At 35.7% G+C, this 23275-nt stretch overlaps 2 protein-coding genes across 3 annotated transcripts; one reads left to right on the top strand and one right to left on the bottom strand.

Moving 5' to 3' along the window:
- Nucleotides 1–5009: 5009 nt before the first annotated feature.
- On the top strand, nucleotides 5010–17600 carry LOC105051374 (uncharacterized). Its single transcript, XM_010931777.4, has 5 exons — nucleotides 5010–5366; nucleotides 7862–8018; nucleotides 11982–12032; nucleotides 16251–16343; nucleotides 17183–17600. The coding sequence occupies exons 1-5, from the start codon at nucleotides 5230–5232 to the stop codon at nucleotides 17252–17254; spliced, it is 510 nt and encodes a 169-aa protein (XP_010930079.1). The 5' UTR covers nucleotides 5010–5229; the 3' UTR covers nucleotides 17255–17600.
- LOC105051373 (malate synthase, glyoxysomal) lies at nucleotides 14286–22964 on the bottom strand. Of its 2 annotated transcripts, XM_010931775.3 has the most exons (5): nucleotides 22522–22964; nucleotides 20881–21206; nucleotides 20469–20799; nucleotides 19755–20393; nucleotides 14286–14580 (listed from the first exon to the last, which is right to left on the bottom strand). In XM_010931775.3, exons 1-5 carry the CDS (start codon nucleotides 22879–22881, stop codon nucleotides 14551–14553), a joined length of 1686 nt encoding a protein of 561 aa, XP_010930077.1. In that variant the 5' UTR covers nucleotides 22882–22964; the 3' UTR covers nucleotides 14286–14550. The 2 variants fall into 2 exon arrangements, with proteins under 2 accessions (XP_010930077.1, XP_029122382.1); XM_029266549.2 differs by lacking the exon at nucleotides 14286–14580 and having other exon boundaries at nucleotides 19533–20393.
- Between the last annotated feature and the right edge of the window lie 311 nt (nucleotides 22965–23275).

Below are 23275 nucleotides of genomic sequence, written 5' to 3'. Positions count from 1 at the left end.
TAAGGCTTTTTTGATCTTCTTCTGTTGCTTCAGATAGATCATAGTTTCCAACAACTTGGGTTTGGAATTATTTTCTGAGCTTTTTATTTGGGTTATCCAAACTGTTCTTAACTTTTAGGGCAAATGTTATTTGAAGGTATGCAGGCATGCACTTGACAAAGCGGGACCAAATTCTTGGATTATATCATTTCCTTGAGCTCTGTTTAGATTAAAAATTACCACTTTCTAATTTCTCAAGCGAGTTGCATGATTTGGCATGTGATTATATTTTAACCAGGTAAGTTTGTGAAACTTAATCTTCCAATCCATTTCTTCCAGACACTTGGTATGGGCTGGTCTCCTTGGCAAGATATTTGAAATCTTCTCTCTTGTGTTAGCTGGGCCGTTTTCCCAAAGACACTTGTGAACACATGTTTTTAGGGCTTTACCAAAAAAAAAAAAAAAACACTTGTGTTTGGGGGGAAACTTATTGTAGGTTTGTTGTGTCTGTAGAATATTTGTTTAAATAATTTTTTCTTTTTCCCAACTTGGGCAGCATGGTGGTGAATCACTTTTTTTTTTCGGAGCGTGGCAAGATACTCTAATGCAGTTCTTAGAGTAGTTGCTGACATCGGGCAATTAAATGTTGTTCTAACGTAAGACAAATCTTCTATGTCTCTTGTTTCATTCCTCTGAAATGGAGTTGATGGACTAACCATCAGTCTCTCCAAGTCTGGAAAGAAACAGGAAGACCAATGTTACAGATATGAACCATAAAATGACCGGAAAGTCCCATCAAACAAATGTCGAAACGTGAAACTAAAAGTTTTTACTTTCATATGAACCTGGCCTGCCCCTAAAATATCATATTTATACAAAATTATACATAAAATAATTAAATATTTTAAAATTTAAAAATGAGAAAAAAAAGAATATAAAGGGAATGGGGGAATACAGAAGACCTGGCTTTCCATTGAAAGTTGGTTGATTTTTCAATTCCCATTAATGAAAAAATATTTCCTGTTTTCTTGAATTGTTTTTGGAATTGCCCTGTTTTAAGTGTCTATTATCTTGATTAATAGTTTCCCTAATACTTTTCAATATCCTGTTGTTTCAGATTTATGATCTTTGCCTTATTATGGTTTGTACTCTTAAGACTTTAGTTTGGCTTATATGCAATGGTTTATAAAACTATTAAGTATTCATCATTTTCAGAATATCCTTGACTTCACATTATATTAATATGTAAGTATTAGCTGTCCTGCTCACCATTCCGGTTCATGCTGGCTGATGCCAATGGTAATGACCCTGTTTTTTATGTCTTGGGTCTTGAACTTGTCACAGACAAATATCCAAACAAAATAAAAGATAAGAAAGATTTTTAAAAAGATAATGCAACAATAATCCTATGGTTTGCTGCAATAACATTTGAAGATAAATGGAGTTTCAAGAAGCCTTAAAAGTCTTGGATTCCTTTAACTTTAATACATAAAAAGTGTTGTAAATATATCCACCTTTCTTGCTTCTAAAGCGGAAAAGAAAATTGATAAAGTTTGACAAAATTAGCTCATGAACATTTCAACACTACATCCATGAATGCATTTGGTTTCATAATAAATGTATTTTGGTCAGCAAACCTGTCATTAGGCACCGATGATAGAGTAACACGGAGTTTCAATATTTTATTTATTTATTTATTTATTAGTTGTAAGGTCTTTTGGAAGCACTGGATTTAATTTGTTTACCCTTCCATCAGAAAACAAGAAAAAGCACTGGATTCTATTTGACCAACAACTAAATCCTAATTAATTTTATCCTCTGTTGAGTTCTGACTCTTCTGAGTAAGTCATGAGATAATAGTGTCAATTCATACTTAAATTTTCTTTCTTATACACCCAAAACTATTTGGCGATTACAGCGTCTGTTTCCCATTTCATTGCCTACTCATGTGATATTCATTTGACATCCTATTGGAGAGTGGAGTCTTTATAAATAATCTTTTGGAGTGATGGAAATAACCTGTTTCCCTTGTCATTTTCTCAGGTGGATTCTCTTGTTCCCTGTTAGAGCATTGCAAATTATTTATAATTATTAAGGCCTCCTTCATATGCTTAACATGAGCTTAGCATATGCTTTTTGTTCATTTTGATTTTCTTTACAAACCATTGGGTTTTCCCTTGTCAACAGATAAAGTTTCTTAGGAATTGTGAGTGGAAGAAAAATTCTATCGGTTTCTTGGGATTGGGGGAGTTTGGTTAAAGCTCCTAAGTAGGAGCTGAATCAGAAGGCCGCTAATTGTTTCTGAAACTAGGTTATGGTCATGAGGTGGAATTCTGTGTTCCTCCTACTGTGTGTATTTTCTAAGTGCTATTCGTAGCTGTATATTTATTATTATTATTATTATCATTATTATTATTTTATATGATTCTTCATTATAATCGGATGGTTGAGATTATGGAATTCAAGTTTTTTTGTTGATTTCCAATATTTTTGACATATCAAGCGTCTCATTTTTTTTTTTTCTTTTAGTTGATCTGATATCATTTCCCAATTTGATTTCTGTTTTTATAGATTTCAATTGTGTGCTGCTAGTGATTACCCTGAAGGTGTTTAATATTTTAAAGGTTGGAATCTTTTGTCACCCAAAAATGGTTGGAATCTTTAGTTTATGGTGAACCTTTGGTCTTTTGAAATTAGGAGGCTATCCTGACATTTATTGTATATGGATGCTTGTTTTCTTTATTCCACTATTATACCTCTCATTTTCCTTTTCTGAAGTATTTCATTGAACTATTTCAATCATTATATTTGTACTCTTTCTTAACTTAACCGAGCTCAAAGATGGAAAGTAGGCCTCTCCAAAAGCAGACAATCTTTTCTACTTTGTATGATACAAAGAAACCCATAACGTGGTTAGAATAGACGTATACCATCTGAGGCTGTGCATCTCACTTTTTCCTAAATTTATGCTTCACCATGCTTATCTTGAATTTTTCGAAAACCATACAGAATTTTGACACTTAATTTCGTAACAGCGTTTGAGAATTCACTGGATTCAATTTGGAGATCTAAATATTTAACCTCCATCTTGGGAAGCTGGTATCAGGCAATCTCATCTAGGATTGGTCAGAAATATATGAACATATCTATTATATATTGCAGATAAATAACTTGAAAAAAAAAAAAATCATTTGAATTTGTAATATAGCCACAGTGTTGTCTCAATTTATAATACTGGGAAGAAAACAAAAACTACTATTCTATGCTGTGGCACTAGCTAGCAAGATGTCACCTCCATTTATACTCTGCTGCTAAACTAAGGACCCTCCCATGCCTCATTTATATAATTTAATATGGTACCGCAAAAGAGAGGAGACTTTGTAAGATAGTGGAATAAGGTAAGCTATGGAAAGGATTCTTGCACGCAATTTACACCACACGGAAGAGACGTGCGGTTGATGCTTGGGATTTTTTTTTTTTTTTTTAATAAGATAGATGAATTGATTATTTGAAATAAGTCTAAATATATCCATAAAAATTAAAAAAAATAGATTATTCGAAAATTGCTTTGTAGATCCAATATGGCTAGCCAGAAGTCGCCATCTAGTCTACAGTTTAAGTACTATTAACTTTTTGTTGATATGGAAAATCTCAATAGAGTGCAAGTCACGCTTCATATGCTCAGGAGTTTAAGACATCATTTTTGTGGTCCATGAAGCCTATGACCAGTCTTTCTATGTTCCTTGCAAATTAGGGACCATGATATGGAGCCATGAATTAAAGTGTCCTTTTGCTGTGATGCACTTTATCTTAAAGCTCTCCTGCGGTACTATCATGTTCCTATTTTTGGATGACAAGGCTTGGGTAGGAGTGGCTGTGGGCTCGTTCCACTTGGCACTTATGGTGGTCTAGGAAGGTGATATCCAACTACAATTCATAGATGGCAAATAGGACATGTTTTCAGATTTAGCTGGGTTTGAAAGATAGTCTTGTCCAACTATAATCTCAAAATGAATAGATTAAGTTAGAGTTAGATTTACCCAAAGAAAGAAAAAAAAAAAACATTCTATTTCAATCAAATTCTTCCAAGTAGATTAGTTCTATGTTCAAAAAACATTTTTCGTTAATATTTCATGTGCAAGTAGATGTTTTTGAAAAACCATTTTTCATTAATATACCATGTTGAATAGATACTTTTAAAAGCACTAATTATACTGCATGTGATTGCTAAACATTTGAAATACAAGGTAAGTCTTAAAAAAGTTTAAGCATGGATTGTATACCAATATGCCTTTTCCATAAAATTATTTAAAATTTATTTGCTATATTATTTTTAATTACTGCCTACTCCATAAATCATTCAAAATCAATTTGCTATAATTTTTTTAATCTAAACAAATTTTAAATTTTTCACTAATATGGTTTGCATGAAGCTGTTTACACTTTACTTTTTTTGTTATATTTTTACTCTAAATAAATTTTAAATTATAGGATTCTTCTAGAAATCTTAAATTTCTCTATCTCAAAATTCAATAATATTAGAATTCTTCTTCTATGACTTTACAAGTCTTCGAAATGAAAATAATAATCAAATTTATCATACAAGTTAATATTAAAAAAATAATTAAAAATTATTTTTGAAATTAAAAATGAAGAAATTAAGCCACTATAATTAAAGGATGGTTGTCTACTTGGTAGCTCAAGAATAAGGACATGGCTTTTATGGTAATGACAAATTCAAGACCCACATTGAAATTTCTTCCAAATATAAAACAGCACAATTATATACTACCCATCTACACAAAGCAAATCTTTGTCCAAACTCAACCCACATAGCTTGAGTGAAAACATCAATAACAAATTGAGAAGATACGGATCACGTTGTTAAGAATCATTCCACTTGGCGGCATATTCCGCGGTCTCCTTTTAAAGACGTAAAGCACATTCAATCCCTCCCCTTCCTCAATTCCCAATGCAAAGACCCGCCGTTGCCTCCCCTCCATTTAATTAGAGAGAGAGAGAGAGAGAGAGAGAGGAAATAGAAAGAGCACAAACCCTTCCCTCTCGCTTCCTTTCGCCTTGGAAGCACCGCTTCCCTTCCCTCTCTCGCGCTACGTCTCTCGCGGTCTCCCCTCCCTCTCTACGCCTTCTTAGCTTCTTCTTTTGCTCCCACTTATCTCTCTCGGTGGAACCGAAGAGTGGGAGGAAGTTTAGCTGAGAGGTATCGAAGAAGGGAGAAGAGGATCGGAGATGGAGGACGGCAGGATTTCTCTTTCTCCGCCCTCTACCTCCTCCGCCGCGGAATCGAACTTTTTTCATAACTATCCTCTCATCTCGGCTCTCCTGGCCTTCGCCATCGCCCAGTCTGCCAAGTTCTTTATTACCTGGTAGTCTCCTCGATCTCCTCCATCTCAATTTGTCTTTCTTTTTGGTTTTGATGTGGTTGGCGTGAAGATTTCTGGGGGTGTGCTCGGGATCTTGCTTGGATTCTTCGAATTTTGGATCTTTGCGTTGCTTTCTGGGAATTTAAGTGGAATTTTCGTATTCTTTTACGTGTTGCTGCATTTGATTTGGGATTGGTGGATGTGTAGGGTGAAGATAGTTCGGATCTTGATTCTTGACCTGACATTGATGGTTTAGGTTTTTGTTAGCTGTATCTTTGTCTTTATCTTGGGATTTTGAGCTAATATAGCTCGAAGCTAGAATTGGATAGAGAGAATGTTTTACAAGCATAGTGATATTATGATGTACAATTATTTCTTCCCGAGAATGCTTTCTGTATTGATAGAATGGAGAAGCGGCTTGGTAAAGGAAAGAAACATTTCATTAGTGAAATAGAGAAGAAAAAAGAAGAAGGTAAGTAGATATCATTGTGGCAGCTGAAGCTTAGAAGAAAAGTTATTTTAATACTCGAATTCCATCTCTATTAAGTGACCTTTCTCTTTCTATCATATTGCTTGCAACTCTGCCTAACAAAAAGTTGGTGCCCCCTTTGACATAGTGGATGGGAACCTCCTAATAAATATATCACAATTTATCATCAAAGGTATTATTACTGTCCCAGTAATGGCCAATCAGCATGGTAGTTTAGAAAGGACATCAAATAAATCAGAAAACTATAGCCATGACAAAGTAGTATGGATGAACTTTTAGTATCAGAAGAGGGGACTTATTTGCCACATGAATTTGAAGCTGTGAGGGTAAGGTTGACTGATTAAATATGGTAGGTATGTGCATGTAATGAAGAGCACTTATTTAGGACCAAATAATACTTAGAAATGCTGAGGCTCCTTCCATGTTCTGGAATATGGTTTTGACAAAAGGAATAACCACAGAGGTTAGGAGTTATATAGACTAGAGCTGGCAGAAAGAGATATTAGGAAATAGGGTTTTGTCTGGTTGCAATCTGAATTTGTATGGGAAAAGAAAACAAGAATAAAAGATCTGGAAATCCTATCTAACAACAACATATTTTGGTTTTTCAACTTCTTAGAATGAAAAATGTAGGGTGAGGAGTGGGTAAGTCATGGGGATTTCGAAGTCTGTAATATGATTTTGCTACTTTTCAGATCAAATCTATCATTTATTATGATTAAGGAAAAAAAATAATAAATAAAGAGCAAAGAATAACTCAGAAAATAAAAGGAATTATAATACTTTGTTTTTCTTTTTTCACTTGATTTGATTGCAAAAGTTGGACCGAAGTACCAGTAAGAACTGTTATTGCTAAAAGTGGAGATGATGCAGGAGGTGTACAAAGTTTGCCTTAGGTTTGGTCCACATGGCATATCATTGCCCTATATTGTTAGTTCGTCAGTTCAATGCAGTTAGAATATGGGAAGACAGTAATTAGGTGAATGAGTTTTGTACTTAGGTGCTTTTCTTTTATTTTCTTTGACATCAAATCGACGTGATCACGGTACCAAGATCTGTGGGTTCAATCTGCAGATTTATATATTTTGGATTGGTTTCATGTTGTTTAGTGAGATTTGAAGTGGAAATATCTTAAGAGACTAAATAGCTGCCTTTGTTCACTTTTATGTAAATCTCTAAGGCCTAGAACCATGATTTGGAGCACTGACTAGACATGAGAAAATTGTTAAAGAAGGAAATAGAGTAAATAACATTCAACTGCCAAAACTAAAGGAGCAATGAAATGAAATACTTGAAGAGGTACTTGAATAAGTTAGGCATTTATTCCACTATTCCAGAATTCTTTTGAAAGACATGATGACCATGTTGTAGCTGGTTTAGCAGGCATCTTGCCTCTCTCCTATGAATGCATCAAAACCCTAAAAACAAGATGGAAATATGGAAAAGCAGCGTTCATGAAAAGGTTGTCCTCAAGGAATTGAGGAGCCATTGGTGAACAAGTTGATGCAAATATCATGTTATTTAGCACCATATGTACAAGTTGGACGCATGCCAAAAGACCATTGAATACATCTTTCTCACACTATATCTGTAATGTATAATTACACTACTATAATTTTAAGATTTCTCAGCACTTAAGTATTATATTTGCTAGTAGAATGCATAGGTTGTTATCAAAAAAGTGTTTTCTTGATGTGCTATCGCTATTGGCGGCACTCTCTCTATTTGGGCTTTCTTCTATGACCCCAATAGGCATCTGAATACGGAAATTGTCTATCAAGCCTCACAAGCCAATGCAGGGTACCACATATATTGTATGTTTCCCTAGATTTACCTACTTTGGATAATAAGGGAAAATTCTGTTAGACCAGTAAAATTTGTGACATTTGCTTGTTCTGCTATTACGTACATTACAGAGATAACTCCGATGAATCTTCCTAGTATCATCTCTTGGCACGTATTTAATAAACCTTTTCCCTAAGAGCTTTAATTTTTCTTAGTTTTGCAGGTACAAGGAAAAACGTTGGGATGCCAAGCAACTTATTGGATCTGGTGGTATGCCATCATCCCATTCTGCCACAGTGACAGCACTGGCTGTTGCTATTGGAATTAAAGATGGCTTTGGTAGTTCCATGTTTGCTATAGCAGCAATATTTGCAATTGTGGTAAGCCCCCCCTTTTTTTCTCATCATAAGATTTTGCAGATTTTTATAAGGATTGTTTAGGATGTTTATTTGTTTATTGCTACAGTACCATTCCAAAATCTAAAGTTCCTTCTGTTGAACAGTCTTATGCCTTTCCTTTCCAAATCATCATATTGATAATTTATGACTTTCACCCACTAAGGGTGCATTTGGTTAGCCATTAAAAAAGTACTTTTTTTGCTTTTTGATTTTTAAAAAGCAAAAATCAAAAAGCAATGTTTGATAACACTATGAAAAGCAAAAAGCAAAAATCAAAAAAATCAAAATAATTGCTTTATATGCAAAGCAAAAATTTTTAGCTTTCTAAAACTTGCTTTTCTGCTTTTTTTGCTTCCCCACATCTAAAATACCGAACGAAAAAGTAAAGAGCCCGAACCTTCTCCCTCGTCAAGCTCTTCACCTCCCCACCCCCTTCTCCCTCCCTTCCCGAACCCTTCTCCCTCGTCGAGCTCTTCACCTGCCGTCCCCAAACGTAGCTTTTTGCTTTATAACAATGTAGTTACCAAACATACTTTTTGCTTTTTTGCTTTTACTCAATAGCAAAAATCAAAAAAAATAAAAAGTACTTTTTAAAAATTAAAAATCAAAAAGTATAACCAAACGCACCCTAAGTTAATCTATTTAGATTCACGGTAAAAGCCTCTGTATCTTTTTTAATACAGAATAAGTGAATATCCGTTTTTGTTGTTTCAATGTCAAAGTATGTATTTAGCTACACTGACATTTATTCTAAAACCTATGTATCAACATGAGATATCATATATCTTTTGAGGAGCACGAGGGTATGAATTTTGAATCATGCTACATATAGTTGATGTTTGCAGCATGGAGGAATTCTATAAGAAAGTTCTTCCTTTTGCTCTTATCTTCTAGGGCCTATAGAGAAGGTTTATATTGTCTTATGAGTGTAATGGCTAAATTTTTTTTTCACTCATATCATTTTTATTGTGTATTGGTACAAGGAGAACTTGTCCACTGGCCCCATCCATTGGTGAAGAAAATACTTCCTTGAAGGGGAAAATTATTGAAAATGATAGTCTTAATACTTGGAAGTCAAAGAAATGAAGCAAACAACTGCTCATGATTAAACGCTAGGAAAATAATGAATTGGAGAAGTAGAATTTCATTGAACTTTTAGACTCTCATCATAGAGTTGGATATGTTGAAAACTGAATGATTCTTAATAGAAAAAAGAAGATATTATTTGGGCAGATAAATTGGAAAAGCAAGTATATACAGAAATATTTGGGCAGACAAATATAGGACCTATGTTGAAAAAAAGAATCATTCTTAATAGAAAAAAGAAGATAATATTTGGGCAGATAAATTAGAAAAACAAATATATAGAGGGACCTATGTAGAGAAATAACAAGAATTGTTCAAAACTTTGAAATGAAAGAAGATTGGCAAACGAAGGTTTGGCATTATTGGTTTAGTGTATGGAGGACACAAATGCATGTGCACATTTTATTCATTTACTTTTTTTTTTAATAATTTTTTTATAAAGAAGACAGCAAAGAATTCGTTCTGTGAATGTGTGAATGGTCAAGAGCATAGTTCAACGAGAATAGAGTTATGAAACTATCTCTAATATAAATTAGGATATTTTTATAGTGCTTATGTTTATTAGAATTCCCGGAGAATTTTCAAATATTGTGACTGAAGGTGTGTAACAATGCTTTTTACATGTTGCACTATGGATGATACGTTCTATAGTTTGAAGGGCATTTTAACAATGGGTGAAAAAGCAACTTTAGTCTTATCATTAAGACTGACAATTAGTCAGTCCAAATGGGCAGTTGGAACTTGGAAGAACTTCCATTTTCGTTCCGTGGATTCTCAACTCATTGAATTTGTTATTGAGAATGAGCTTCTGGTACCTAAAAGTTATGACGGGGCTTGAAGGAGGTTTTTTATTTATTATAGGGAGAGGGGAAGCATAAGTGATGACCAAAATCTTTGGTTTAGTAGGCTTCTTTATAGCCTTGAGGAAGACGAACTCAGTTTAGAAGATATTGACAATAAAAGACCAAGAGATGGATGAAGGTCTCCACACCTTGTCACATTTAGGAACCTAGGAAGCCACTTATTGTTTAAACATTAGTATATATAACCTCTATCCAGATCATCTTGTAAGTAGAATTGTCTGGCAGAAAGTGGTCTGAGGAGGTGATGCCAAATGTCCATTATATAAAGTTGACAGTTGGTACTCCCAGAACAACATATCCCCTGATTTGGTATCTCATTGCCTGTTCCCTTTCATTATTTTGAGTTTGGGAGATGGGTTTCCTTTACCTTGTTTAATGTGGATGATCTTATGTATAGGCTCTTTGCATTTCTTCATGAGGTTTGATATCAATTTAATGATAGCTCAGGATGTTTGCTGCCATGTTTGGCTAAAGTGCAATGTTGAAGTACAGGAATTTTGTAGAAAGAGATCTTCCTGCAATAATATATATGGTGAAGGGCTAGAAGATGTCAGTGGTTCCCTCTGAATTCTTCATTCTTTGAACCTGCTTATGAAATTTCCTTTCATTGATGTTAACTTATTGAATTACAACTAACACTTCCAAGCAGTTAATCCTTTTACCCTAGGACATTCAGTTCATCTATTGCTATATATACACAACCTTTTGAACCATCTATCTTTTGTCTCTTGCTGAGCCGATAATTGCTCATTTAGTCCTTGTTGCCATAGCAAGAATTCTGTAGTTGCTAATTTCACCTTGAACTAATTATTTGCTATCTTTGCCTTTACTGCCTAACTTTTTCATACCACTAGGGGTTTTCATGGATTTTTAGGACCTTATAATTTCATAAAGACACAAAACTAGGAAAAGGAGGAGAATAGCAACCAGAGGGCAAGAACTAGGACCTATTGCCATAGCAATAGGAAAAGGAGGAGAAATAGACGCATAAACTTTTCTAAAAAGAAGCCACAAGAAATACCCTGGAGATGATTCCTCTATATGTTGCTTTTTCTCACTTCTACCTCATCCTCATTTTCTTTGTTCTGATATCTTCCTTTCTTTTTTCTTCTCATCTTCTTGGTTAAGGCAGGAGATTGGGTAATACATAAGAGAGAGAAAGAATGCACCACCCATCCCAAAGGAGACCCAAGAAGATTCCTTAATTGGGATCCTGCTCTTCTTTCCTTAGAACTTGATGAGATTCTGAGGACTCTATGTCTCCAAAAGAATGGGGGGAAAGGCAATGTAGTTTTCTTAACACATACAGACAGTGGTAGTATGAACCATAACACTATACATTAAATATTGTACCAACATCTTATGAATACTTTGTTAATTTTTCTAAGAATTCTTGATCCATGAGGTGTGATGAGTCTTTGATTAGTTCTATCAATGGGAATTAACTCAAGGAAACATTCGACCAATGTAAAGAATATGAACATTTGATGACAATCTTTTCATTGATTTTTATAAATTTTCAACCATTTTTAGAAATGAGAATATATGTTTATTTTTATGGTTAATTTATGTTTGTTACTGCATCTGTAATCCTAAATATGCATAATATCCTTTTAAACCATCTGAACTTTGAATCCTCTTAGGTGATAATGCATTTTATCAAATCCTCTTTGGTGATAATGCATTTTATCTCATGGTGCTTTGCAAAGGAAGTCTTTTAAGTATCTTCATAAAGGCAATTTGACCTGTCACCAATAAAGAAGGCAACTTGACCCTAGATCTATATCTTTAATATTTATTTTGATGGGTAAGATAATTCAATGTACTTTGTGTATATGTAGCAAGAGCATTAATATGATGTTCTTGCAGATAAGTTTGGTGGGTTTTTTGGCTTTTAAGCTATGGTATTTTTGGGTTTAAGACCTTGTTAGTTACTTTTTCCTGGCTGTGTTCCGTTCCTCATTGGAGATTTTGCATGTGCAACACTGATTGGCAGGTAATGTATGATGCTTTTGGTGTTCGATTACATGCTGGAAAGCAGGCGGAGGTATGGTTTTATCTTGTGGCTTTTAGTTTTTAACAGATTTCCCATGTGATTATTTTATATTATCATCATAATTAAAATTATGTCTTTGGAAGGTAATAAAAGGTTGCAAATTTACTGCCTCTATAGTAGACAGTAACTATTGAATTTGTGATAAGACCACCAATGGTGAAGGTGTAGATGTGAACATAGAAGCCTAGGAAAAGGTTAACAACCATAAGTTATCATCGTTCATAGGGCAAACTAGAGTATTCCATATGGGTGGAATGTACGTCATGCATTTCCAACTTCAGCAGCAAATATATTGGCACTTGGTTGATGATATTATCTTGTGCTGTTTTTATTGTTTCATATACAAGCATGGTCATAGTCAAGGATGCCAGATTGTCGAGGCATTGACCTCCCAATTGTATACCGGGACAGCATTGCTAGGCTGGTAGCTAGAATTTGATTTCTTTACCAAGCTAGTCGTGCATCTGTGGATATATAATGTGTTTATGGAAGAAAGATTGAAAAGCTCTAAACGTGAAGGAGTATAGCAGTTTTGTCTCATTTAAATTGCTGTTTTGCAGTCAACTACTCCTTCAGGTGGGTTGTCTTATCACTAGAGATAATGTAGAACAGTAATTAGAGTTGGTCCAACTTCTGTCTTTTGCTCACCTCGCATGCCATGCATTGGTAGAATGAAGGAGCTAAGGAAAAAGAATTAAAGCTTCTGTTACCACAGTTCTGAAACGCTATAAGCTCACTGAATCATTCTCAAAAAATTTCATGTACACTGGAAACGGTATGGATGATAGCAGAGGATTTATTTTGCTGCCTGTGGCTGATGCATCTCAGGGTTGTTGTTATTTTATATCAAGCTCTGGACTATTAAGAGGGTGTTAAAGCATGAGTTTTTGCCATTGGCATTCTACTTTCTAAGGCTTATCTATTTACACTCTATTTCCTCTCCATTTTTGGAATTCCAGTGGATGTGACAAATGCTTTTGATGAAAAGGTTGCCAATCTGTATTATGCAATCAAAGCTGATAGTAGATCTATGACTTATTTTAAATCTGACATGTTGTAGTTGAAAAGGGCTGAAATCGGGAATCTCAATGGCTTGAGATACTGACTCTGAACTATCAGGTAAATGGTGCAGAACCTTAAGGAAATATAGACATTGTAAATTTGTGATTCATCTGTCTAAAATAAGTACTTCAGAAATCATTAGTTAGTATCTGATCTTAATAGTATTAGGTTTGACAAGCAACACAAATGTAAGAATAGCCTGGAGATAGGGCCTGGTTTGAAGTTGACTGAGGTGATCTGATGTCCCATTTCTTTGGATTCAATAGATGCTGCAGCTAACGCCCTCTTGCTGATCCCTTCCCTGGTATAGTTTGGTTATTGCTCTCTACTGTGCAAAAGCTGTCAATTATTTGGCTTTAGGAAGGGCTGAGGGAGCTTGTACTGATTGGACATCTCTTTCTGGAAGAGATCCTTGGGATGAAGACTTTTCAAAGATATGATAGCTTCTTCTCCATGTTTACGCATCATATGGTTCAAGAGTTGCTTGCATAAAGTGCAGAAAGTCATGTGTCTCAGCTTTCAAAAGTAAGAATAGATTCTGGATAATTGAGGCAAAGAAGAAACAAGTAATCGTTTATATGTCCAGGTTGCTTCTTAGTGAAGCAATGGAACACTCCTTTTCCATGTTCCTAGTGATTAAGTCTTTTGAATGGATTATAGATCTTGTTTAATTGAGCTGCCTAATTCCTTTGGCAATGTCAATAAGTAGGGCGTTTCCATAAAGTGATATGAATTAAATTCATACTGCTAATATTTTGAACTGGATAGTTTGGAAAGAACTCAATATAGAATATTTTACAGAAAACTTCAAGGTGAAAGAAATCTTAGAGGAAGCTTTGGAATTGCTTATGGGTTGTCGGTTTTTTTAGCCGGTCCCTAGGTGCCAGGAATTAGGTTGCAGTGATGGTAGCGAGAGGCTAGTTAACCTCATCTTTTTATTTATTGGGGTCAATCTACCTATAAAGTTCTTTATATAGAGCATTATGTTGTAATCTAGCACAGGTTTTCTCTTATCTGTTGAGTTCTAAGAGTCAGAGTCCATAACCTGGCTCTACCAAGTTCAAAGTGTGACTACAATTAAAATCAATAAATGGCCAGAAATTTATAGCAATCATTCATTGTGGAAGCAACTATTTGCAAATTTATTTCCAAAACATTTAATAATTAAAATTGTGGGCAATTGATCAAACAGAGCAAGCTAAATTTTATCCAAATTTAAAACAAGGTTCACTTTAATCCATTATCTTATGGTACATAAAAGTAGTTCGTTATAATTTGTAAACACACATTTGACATCTTTTGATACAGGCAATACTCTGTCTATGCTAGTAATGTAACAACTTCTACAGCTAAAAGACCTTACTTTTTAATATAAACAAATTGGCTTTAGGTCCCTTTTTTTTGATGAAGCAGCCTCAATATATATGCCAACGGTAGCTCAGATCTGCTAATAGCTTAAGCCAATAGGCCTCTCACCCTGAAATGTAAATTACATAATATGTGGGTGAGCCAAACATAATGAACAAGAAAATAGGATCTAGTGTAACAGAACAATAATAAGAACTAAAGCTTATTGAAACTTAAAAATTACAAATGACATTTACCAAACAGGTATTTTTGCCAACATAGTTTGTTTTAGGAAAAACTGAAATACACTTGAAATCACTTTGTACATTCAAATCAATACCATCTAATCTAGAACCAACTGTTGTACCTCCTAGTTAGGGTTTCACTAAAACCAACTATTGTACCCACTGGTTAAGGGTTGAGTCACTAGCAAGAGGTTTCAATCCATAAGAAAGCCTAGTAATCTATAACATATCAGCTGATAAAGTATGACTCTATTGAATGGTGTAGCCAAAGTTCCAATGGAAACAACATGGCTTGACTAGAATAAATGTAGATGTCAAGTGATTATTTAGAACATAGACAAAGATTTGGAAGCCATTCAGCAGAATGTTATTAAGAAGAAGTGATGTGAAAATCATGAAAACAATGTTGAATTACCAACAAGAAGATAGACAGCATTTGGTTTTCATATAACAAAAACAATTCCAAGAATTGAGCTTTGTAAGGTGTTTCAAACCCAGACAGAAGCAGCGGTTTTAGAACTAATTACTAACAAGGAGATTGAAGGAATGTTTTGAATCAGCGGACCATGAATCAATACATACATACATACATCCATACATATACACATATGAAAAATAGATATTTGTAGGGTACAATTATCTCTTTTTATCACCTTGTCCAACTATTAGTTAATTGTATTATTGGCCAAAAAAAATTCAGCTCCGGCCTGAGCCTGCTGCATGACAGCTCTAGGTAGTTGCTACTTGTAAGGTTCATGTCGATATATTTTCCACATACTTGGTTACCATGCACTTGGCAAACTTAAAGGAAACTTCAAATTCTCAACTGTGTCTTGAAAAAACCCACAGAGGTTTTGCTGGTTCTGTTTTATATATTTGGCTAAGGTCCGCAAATGGAAGACTATAAGTCAGCTCTGCTAGTTTCCCTAGTTTGAGTGAATAAGAATAATCATAACCAAGCTATCAAGTTTTGTCTCAACTAGTACGGTTTGGCTATATGAATCCATAGATGTACTGAATCTTTTTGTGAAAATTTGGCATATTTGGGAAACATATAAAACTTCCCCAAGCATTCTAAGACAATCCAATCTTCTGCTTTTTGAAATTAGGCATAAGTTTTCATAAAACTGATTAGAAGAACTTTGACTTGTCTTAGCCTTTATAAGTCAGCTTGGAGAGTTCTCTTTGAATCTTTGAACAGGAAAAGCTAAAATCCAGGTAATCACTTCAATCTATCACTTTGAACTCCTAACAACATTAGCTTTTCAACTCTCTTATCAGAGAAAATAAGTAAATTGATTTATCTTAAGCATTATCCATCTTGAGATTCTTTGATACCAGAGCTGACTAAACTCTACAACTAGACTACTTGTATTAGGCTAGATGGAAGTTTCTTTAGCTCACATATTCTGCTTAAAGATAGGTTGTATGTGGAAGATAATGGTGATGATTATTGTCCTAGTACTGGAAAAATTAGAGTTCTACAAATTATATTTTACAAAAAAATAAGCTGTTAAATTCATATCCACTATTCTCATTCTGGGCTCGTTTTCAGGTGTTGAATCAAATTGTAATTGAACTTCCAGAAGAACATCCTCTTGCTGACACAAGGCCACTGCGTGAACTTCTTGGCCATACCCCACCTCAGGTTTGTTCTGGCACCTTTTAAGTTTCATGTGGAAACTGATCTTCTGATGTGATCTCATATAACATTTGTTCGCAACTTGCTTACATATGCATATTGCACATGGTACATTTCACATGCATGCAAGGAAAAAATGCAAATTTTGCCAGGAAGCATTAGCCCTTACCATTTTAGATGTCTCTGAGATTGGTTCATGTATTGGTCGGTTTATTTAAAAGTAATGTATTTACCACATGTCATTGGTAAAGAGTTCTGTAATTTGCACTCTGCTTGCTTGGATAGGTTAAAGTAAGATGTCTTATTCCCAGTTTGGTTGGTTTTTCAATTTTTGACTTCCTAAAAGAATTTAAAGGTGAGGCTGATGTCTGCATGTGAACTCTCCAGCCACCACCACAAACTAAAATTTCCTATAGCAATCATTTAACAAATGAAAATTGTTAATTTCTTCTTGGAACACAGTTGATTTCAGAGTATTATTACTAATTCAGGAAATAATGGATGTGCCACTCTACTTGTATTGGGTCATATTTTGGTGGACTTGAGTCTAGAGTGTCTAGTTTGTATCTTATGGTTCGATATTGATCTAAATCTGAATCATTGGTTGTTAGTTTGAATATTTCCCCCTCATTTGAAGCATCTTAAATGCTGATTCCAAATTGTTAGGACAAGATGTGGTGATTAAAACAATGCTTTAAACATCTAAATACTATTTTTATTCCAAAAGAAATCTTAAATACTATGTTGAGCATATTTAAGCACTAGCTTAACAATTTGCAATTTTGCTACTTTATGAAGTTCCGTAGGATGAACTCAACATCTACATTTTCTGAAATAACTGTTAGGTTGTTGCTGGTGCCATCTTGGGGTTTGTTGTTGCTGTCGGTGGGCGCTTGATCAACAAAATTGCCAGTTAAACTTGATGTTCATAATGGCAAATACAACACGACTTCAAACTCCTGTTGCTGATCATTGCAGCATAGGAAAGTTTAATCCAGACTAGAGATCCGAATTAGTTTCTGGGATACAAATATTGTAACCATGTATAGTATTGTGATTGACATTGGATGTTGGGTTTGTGATTGAACTTCTTTTCATTGGGTGTTGCTTCATGAAGTGTAACGGTTTAACGATCCATTCTTTATGTGACTGGACCATGTCAACTTATGGGTTTGCTTAAAGTCTCAGAAAATATTCATGCAAATTAGTTTCCTGGGTATGAATTATGAGACCATATTAAAATGAGGAGATCAATATTGGACATGCTGTTTGCAATTAAACTTCTCATTTGGAATTTCTGTATGTTGAGAAAGTGCTACTCTTCAGTACTCCATTCATTCTGCAACAGGAACCTTCTTTTTTGACCTATTGGTATTGCCTGGAACTCAGACATTCATTCTTCCAAGTAATTGACCAATCTTTGTTTCCAGTATGGTTCCTTTTGATATACTTCTTACATATCAGAATCCTTATGGCCCCACAATGGTAACAGCTCAAGGCATCATCACTTGAGAGGTCAAGGCCAGAGAAACCTTACTGCCTACATTGCTGGAAGATAGGAATTCTTTTTTCCTTCTATTTTCAGTGCATATATTCATGCAGGGGCATCTTAACAAACTTTCTACAAGACCACGGCACCCACTCTTTCTAGTAATTGTTAATAAATCTTCTTGTTGTTAGATCTGTGAATTATTCTAGAAATATTTGATGGTCTTTGTCAGTTTGGGTAACCTAGCAAGATTTGGGTGTACTTTTTTGCTGGGAAAAACTCTTTGTGCACCGCAAGCAGTGTAGAATGTCCGATGTAGAGTGCATTGTTTTGTCTGACTGGTCTATGTAGTTACCATTTTCCAACGTACATGTAATGTTTGTAGATCGATTTTTTCGTTTAAAAATTTTATGTGATGAAAATATTCATCTTTTGAAAAAAATTATGACATTTTATGATGTAATGTAATCCAGGATGTCATAATATAGTTTAAGATATCATATGAGAGATATTTTTGTTCAATCATTTTTCAACGCGCATTTAATTTTTGCAGTTCGATTTTTTCATTTGAAAATTTTGAGTGACGAAAATGTTCTTATTTTTTAGAAAAAATCATGACATTCTGTATATATTATGAACACAAGATGTCATTATATGGATATAAAATATTATAATTTTTTTAAAGAGCAAGAATTTTTTCGTCATATAAAATTTTTAAACAAAAAAATTGACTTATAGGTATTAAATGTACGTTGAAAAATGGTAACTATGTAGATCAATCGAATAAGATAGTGTACTTCACGTTGGATTTTTTATACCGTATACGGTGCACAAAGAATTTCGCTTTTTGCTAGAGTAGGAAACAATTTGAGAATGGGCTGTATTAACCCAACAATCCTCCAGCACAAGTCTTTGGGAGAAAAAAAACAAAAGAACCATGAACGGTTTTTTTCCTTTCTTTCTACAGACCAATAAGTGCACGGGCTAGAATTTAGGTTGGGACTTAAGCAGATCCTTGGATGATGCAAATTTGATGGGCCAACGGGATTGATTTGTACAAGATACTTTTGCACGAGTTTTGTGAGGATTTGTGTAGGTGTGTGTTTTATCAAATATTAATTATATATTAAAAAAATTTTGGATTTTAAGATAGGATCAAAAAATTTAAATAATATTTTTGAGCTAACTTTTTGGATGCGGTCTTAGATTGTGATAAATGATATCACAGGGCAAATTCAGCCTATAGTTTATATGGACTAAGGAATATTATTATATGATTTTATAGGGGTTCATTATGGGCCAATCATAGTGCCTATGTGCCTTCAGCTTGGCGAAAATGTCAAAGTCTTGAATAAGGAAAGTATGTGAGGATTCATGCAGACATATATTTAGTCTCACATTAGCTATACACTAAATAAATCTTAAACATTTATATAAAGTCAAAAAATCTAAATAATATTTTTCAACTATTTTTTTTGGATGAGATCCTAAATTGTAGCATATCTAAATAAGCTCTTAGTATTATAAATAAATAAGAACAAAAATGACACTATATTTAATAATTAATACCTTCCAATTGGTCTTTTTAGATGAAATCTTCAATTACATACCCAAACAGGTCCTTAGTGTTTTAAACAAATAAAAGTAAGAGCAGCATCACATTTAGCGCAAGAAGCGGTCAATCATTAAGTATAGACTCTCATAGGTTAACAAAGTACTCCCATGCTGTGACGTTCACTGATGGTTCCAGCCATGGCTGACCATGTGAAAATTATTAGCATAAATCAACAGGCATGCAATGAAAAGAGCTTATTACGTAGCTGCAACACAACACAGATATATGGCAGCACAGCAGCTATTGGATCGAGACAACAAAATCCCTGAGGATTAACTCATGGATAGCTTTTTATTCAGAGCCTAGAGGATACCTTGGGGTGGTGGACTATGATCTTGTTATAAGCATCCAAGGTCAGGAAATCATCCAGTTCCGGGGCAGTGCATTGCTTGGTGAAGATCTCGCAGGCCTCTTTGTACATGCCACGGCCGAACTTCTCTGCTCCGACCTCCCTCTCGATCTTCGCCATCTCTTCCTCCACAACCCTTGCAAAGAGATCCAGTGTCACCTTAACCTTCACCCCTTCTCCATCCAGAACCACCCCATATTTCAGCCACTGCCAGTTCTGAACCCTGCTGATCTCTGCGGTTGCTGCATCCTCCATGAGATTGTAGAGTGGCACCGATCCGGTCCCGGTGAGCCAGGCTGCAATGTACTGGATTCCGACCCTGGTGTTCAGCCGGAGGCCCTCCATTGTCCTCACACCTCTGGGCCTCTGCAGGAGGTCCTCTTCAGTAATGCAGTCTGCATCCTCTCTCTCTGCTGTCTGAATCTGGTTAGGCTTGTTGCCCATGTTGCTGGCGAACGCTTCCAAGATGGCTGGAATGAGGCCCGGGTGAGCAGCCCATGTGCCATCATGGCCTGCTCGGACCTCTCGCAGCTTGTCCTTCCTCACCAGCTCCAGAGCTGCTTCGTTGGCTGCTGGATTATCCCTGATCGGAATTTGCGCCGCCTGTCAAGAAGACAAGGAGCTAAGTTGGTGGAATGCTGAATTGAAGACTGAGGATTAATGTCAATGGTGACATACCATGCCACCCATGGCGTGAACACCGCGACGGTGGCAGGTGCGGATGAGGAGGTCGGAGTAGCTCCGCATGAAGTGCTGAGTCATCCCCACCTGCACCCGGTCGGGGAGGAGGCGGTCCGGGTGGCCTTGGAAGGTCTTGACATAGCTGAAGATGTAGTCCCATCTTCCACAGTTCAGCCCAATGGAGTGGTCCCTCAGCTCATGGAGGATCTCATTCATTTGAAACACCGCCGGAAGAGTCTCGATCAGGACCGTAGCCCTGATGCTCCCCTGTCCTATTCCGGCGAACTTCTCGGCCCTCTCGAACACACAATTCCATATTTTGGCCTCCCTGTCGTCACCATGCACGTCTTGGTTATCAGTTGTTTGTAACGTTGTTGGCAGGTTTAACTGATGTGGAGCTTTAGCTTACCTTGAGTGCTCCATCTTGGGGAGATAGAAAAAAGGTCCAAAGCCGGCCCCTTGGGTGGCCCGGAAGGTGGCATGGTTGTGGAAGAAGTAGAGCCCAAAGTCCACAAGGCAGCCGGTCGCCGGTTCACCGTCGATGAGGATATGGGACTCTGGCAAGTGCCAGCCCCTCGGCCGGACAAAGAGCCTGGCGATCTTGTTGTTGAGCTTGTAGACCCTGTTCCGGGCCTGGTCATGGAAGCTTATAGTCCCATTTACAGCATCTCTAAGGTTGACATGGCCTCTCATCAGGTTCTCCCAACTTGGTGAGAGTGAATCCTCAAAGTCAGCCTTAAAAAAAACATCAGGCCAATTTTAGAAGAATAGTGTGCTTGGGCTTAATAGCTTGGTGTGGATGATTGTAGGTCACTCATGGGCCTTGAATTTTATAGATCCTAAATACTCCTTTTATCCCCTAGTGATGGTGTGGCATGGTGAAGTGATCATGTGTTCACTTTGCTAATTGGATTCCAGATGGTCCGCTTAATTCTTATGATACATTTCAATGAATAGTTAGCAAAATAATATGATGATTATCACAGCATTCAATCAAATTATTGTCAAGGAGGTAGGTGGAGTTAGGGTGTATTGACGACTGCCATTGTTTTATAGGGGGATGTCCGAATTAGTGAATCAGTTTCTTGATTTTTTTTTTTTTAAATAATGCCAAGATAAAGAAATCTAGAGAGATTTAAAGTTTTGACTTTGGAGGTTGTTTTATGTTGAACAATATTCTTAAATAAAAATTATATGATGTACTTTCTAAAATTGTGTTTATCTATTTCTTTCATACTTTCATAATGACTTGATAACTTTTGAAATATTGTGTTGATTTCTTTTTTTTTCGTTACATCATAGTTATATGTTTATAGCAAAGAAAATATTCATTAATTCTAAGACTATATAAAAGTGAAAATATTTTAAACTGTTAAATTTTTATAATTAAATTCCTTGCTAAAAGGTGTCCCCACTCGTATCATATTCTTAATCACAGTATGCTCTTTCTAGCCCATTTAAATCTATCATCACTAAATTTCTCGCCAATCTTTTGTCCAATAATTCTAATCTTTTTCTCCATTCAACTGAGGCATGTTTGGTATTATTATTTTAGTACTTTTGTTGTTGTTGTTGTTTTATTTTTATCTTTCTGAAAAAGTAATAAATCTTTGCTGCAAAAAACTTTTAAAGTTTTACCATAATTTACAAGATAGAGAGTTTTCTCAAAAAAATAAAAGAAGTTCTATTATATAAATTTGTTTAGTTTGGTTCAGTTTTATTCTTTGACTTCTAAAAACGATAATAGAAAAAAAAAAAAAAAATACCAAACAGAGCAATTTAGATTATAATCATTGTCCTATAAGAAAAAGAGAGTGATTTTAGTTGACCTTTCCTACACCAAAAATTTTAAACAGCCACGCATGTTTGCACATAAATCATCACTAGTACTATGAAGTATTTGCCCAATACTTCATGGATCTTATCTGTTTTATGTGAAGTACAGCAAAGTTTATGATATTTAAAAAAAAAAAAAAAAACAAAAAATTGCACTGTAACAATCATATTTCCTCTAGAAAATTTCCTTATGATAACTTCTCTACTCACATACCATAAAGACTTTGGCCCCAGAGTTGAGTGCATTGATGATCATCTTCCTGTCTACAGGCCCAGTGATCTCCACGGTCCGGTCCTCGACGGCCGGCGGTACCGGAGCACACACCCAGTCCCCTTCCCTAATAAACTTTGTGGCCGGATCAAACCCCGGCAGCTCCCCAGAATTGTACCTCTTCTTTGCCTCCCGGCGACACTCCAATGCATACCTGATCCGGCCCCGGAACTCCCTCTGCAAGTCAGCAACAAACTGCAGTGCATCCCTTGTGAGAATTTTACCAAACTCCTCATCAAATCTCCCTCTAATGTCCACTCCCTCTGGAACATCATAGGAACCCATGTTCCTAGCCATCAACATGGCAGCAGTTCCCTAACTTTCTAAAGTGAAAGGTTAGAATAAAGGACTCTCTTTGTTTTAGTGGTAGTGGTTAGCTAGTGTGACAATATATATATATATATATATATAGAAAGGAACAAAGTGGATATGCTTGGAGAGTTGGTGATATCATGAATGTGGGAGTAAGTTTTTGGCTACGCTGTAGACAATAGTATGGTGGAGTTTTGTGCGTCAGATGGCAGGGGATAGGGATAAGGACTCTCTTCTTCGAAGCGGGGGGAGGGCCGTTAGAGTTTGGACTTTGTGCCAACTTTCCTCGCTATCCATCCATCCACCTAGGGAGGAGAGTTGGGCACCTTTGCTTACATAGTTGTGTCAATAGGATACGGATTGTATCCTTTGCATAACATTATTG

This window comes from Elaeis guineensis, chromosome 9 (genome assembly GCF_000442705.2).
Source record: "Elaeis guineensis isolate ETL-2024a chromosome 9, EG11, whole genome shotgun sequence".
NCBI lineage: Eukaryota > Viridiplantae > Streptophyta > Magnoliopsida > Arecales > Arecaceae > Elaeis > Elaeis guineensis.
The sequence above is the reverse complement of the archived record's forward strand: the minus strand, read 5'-3'. Positions and strand labels throughout refer to the sequence as shown.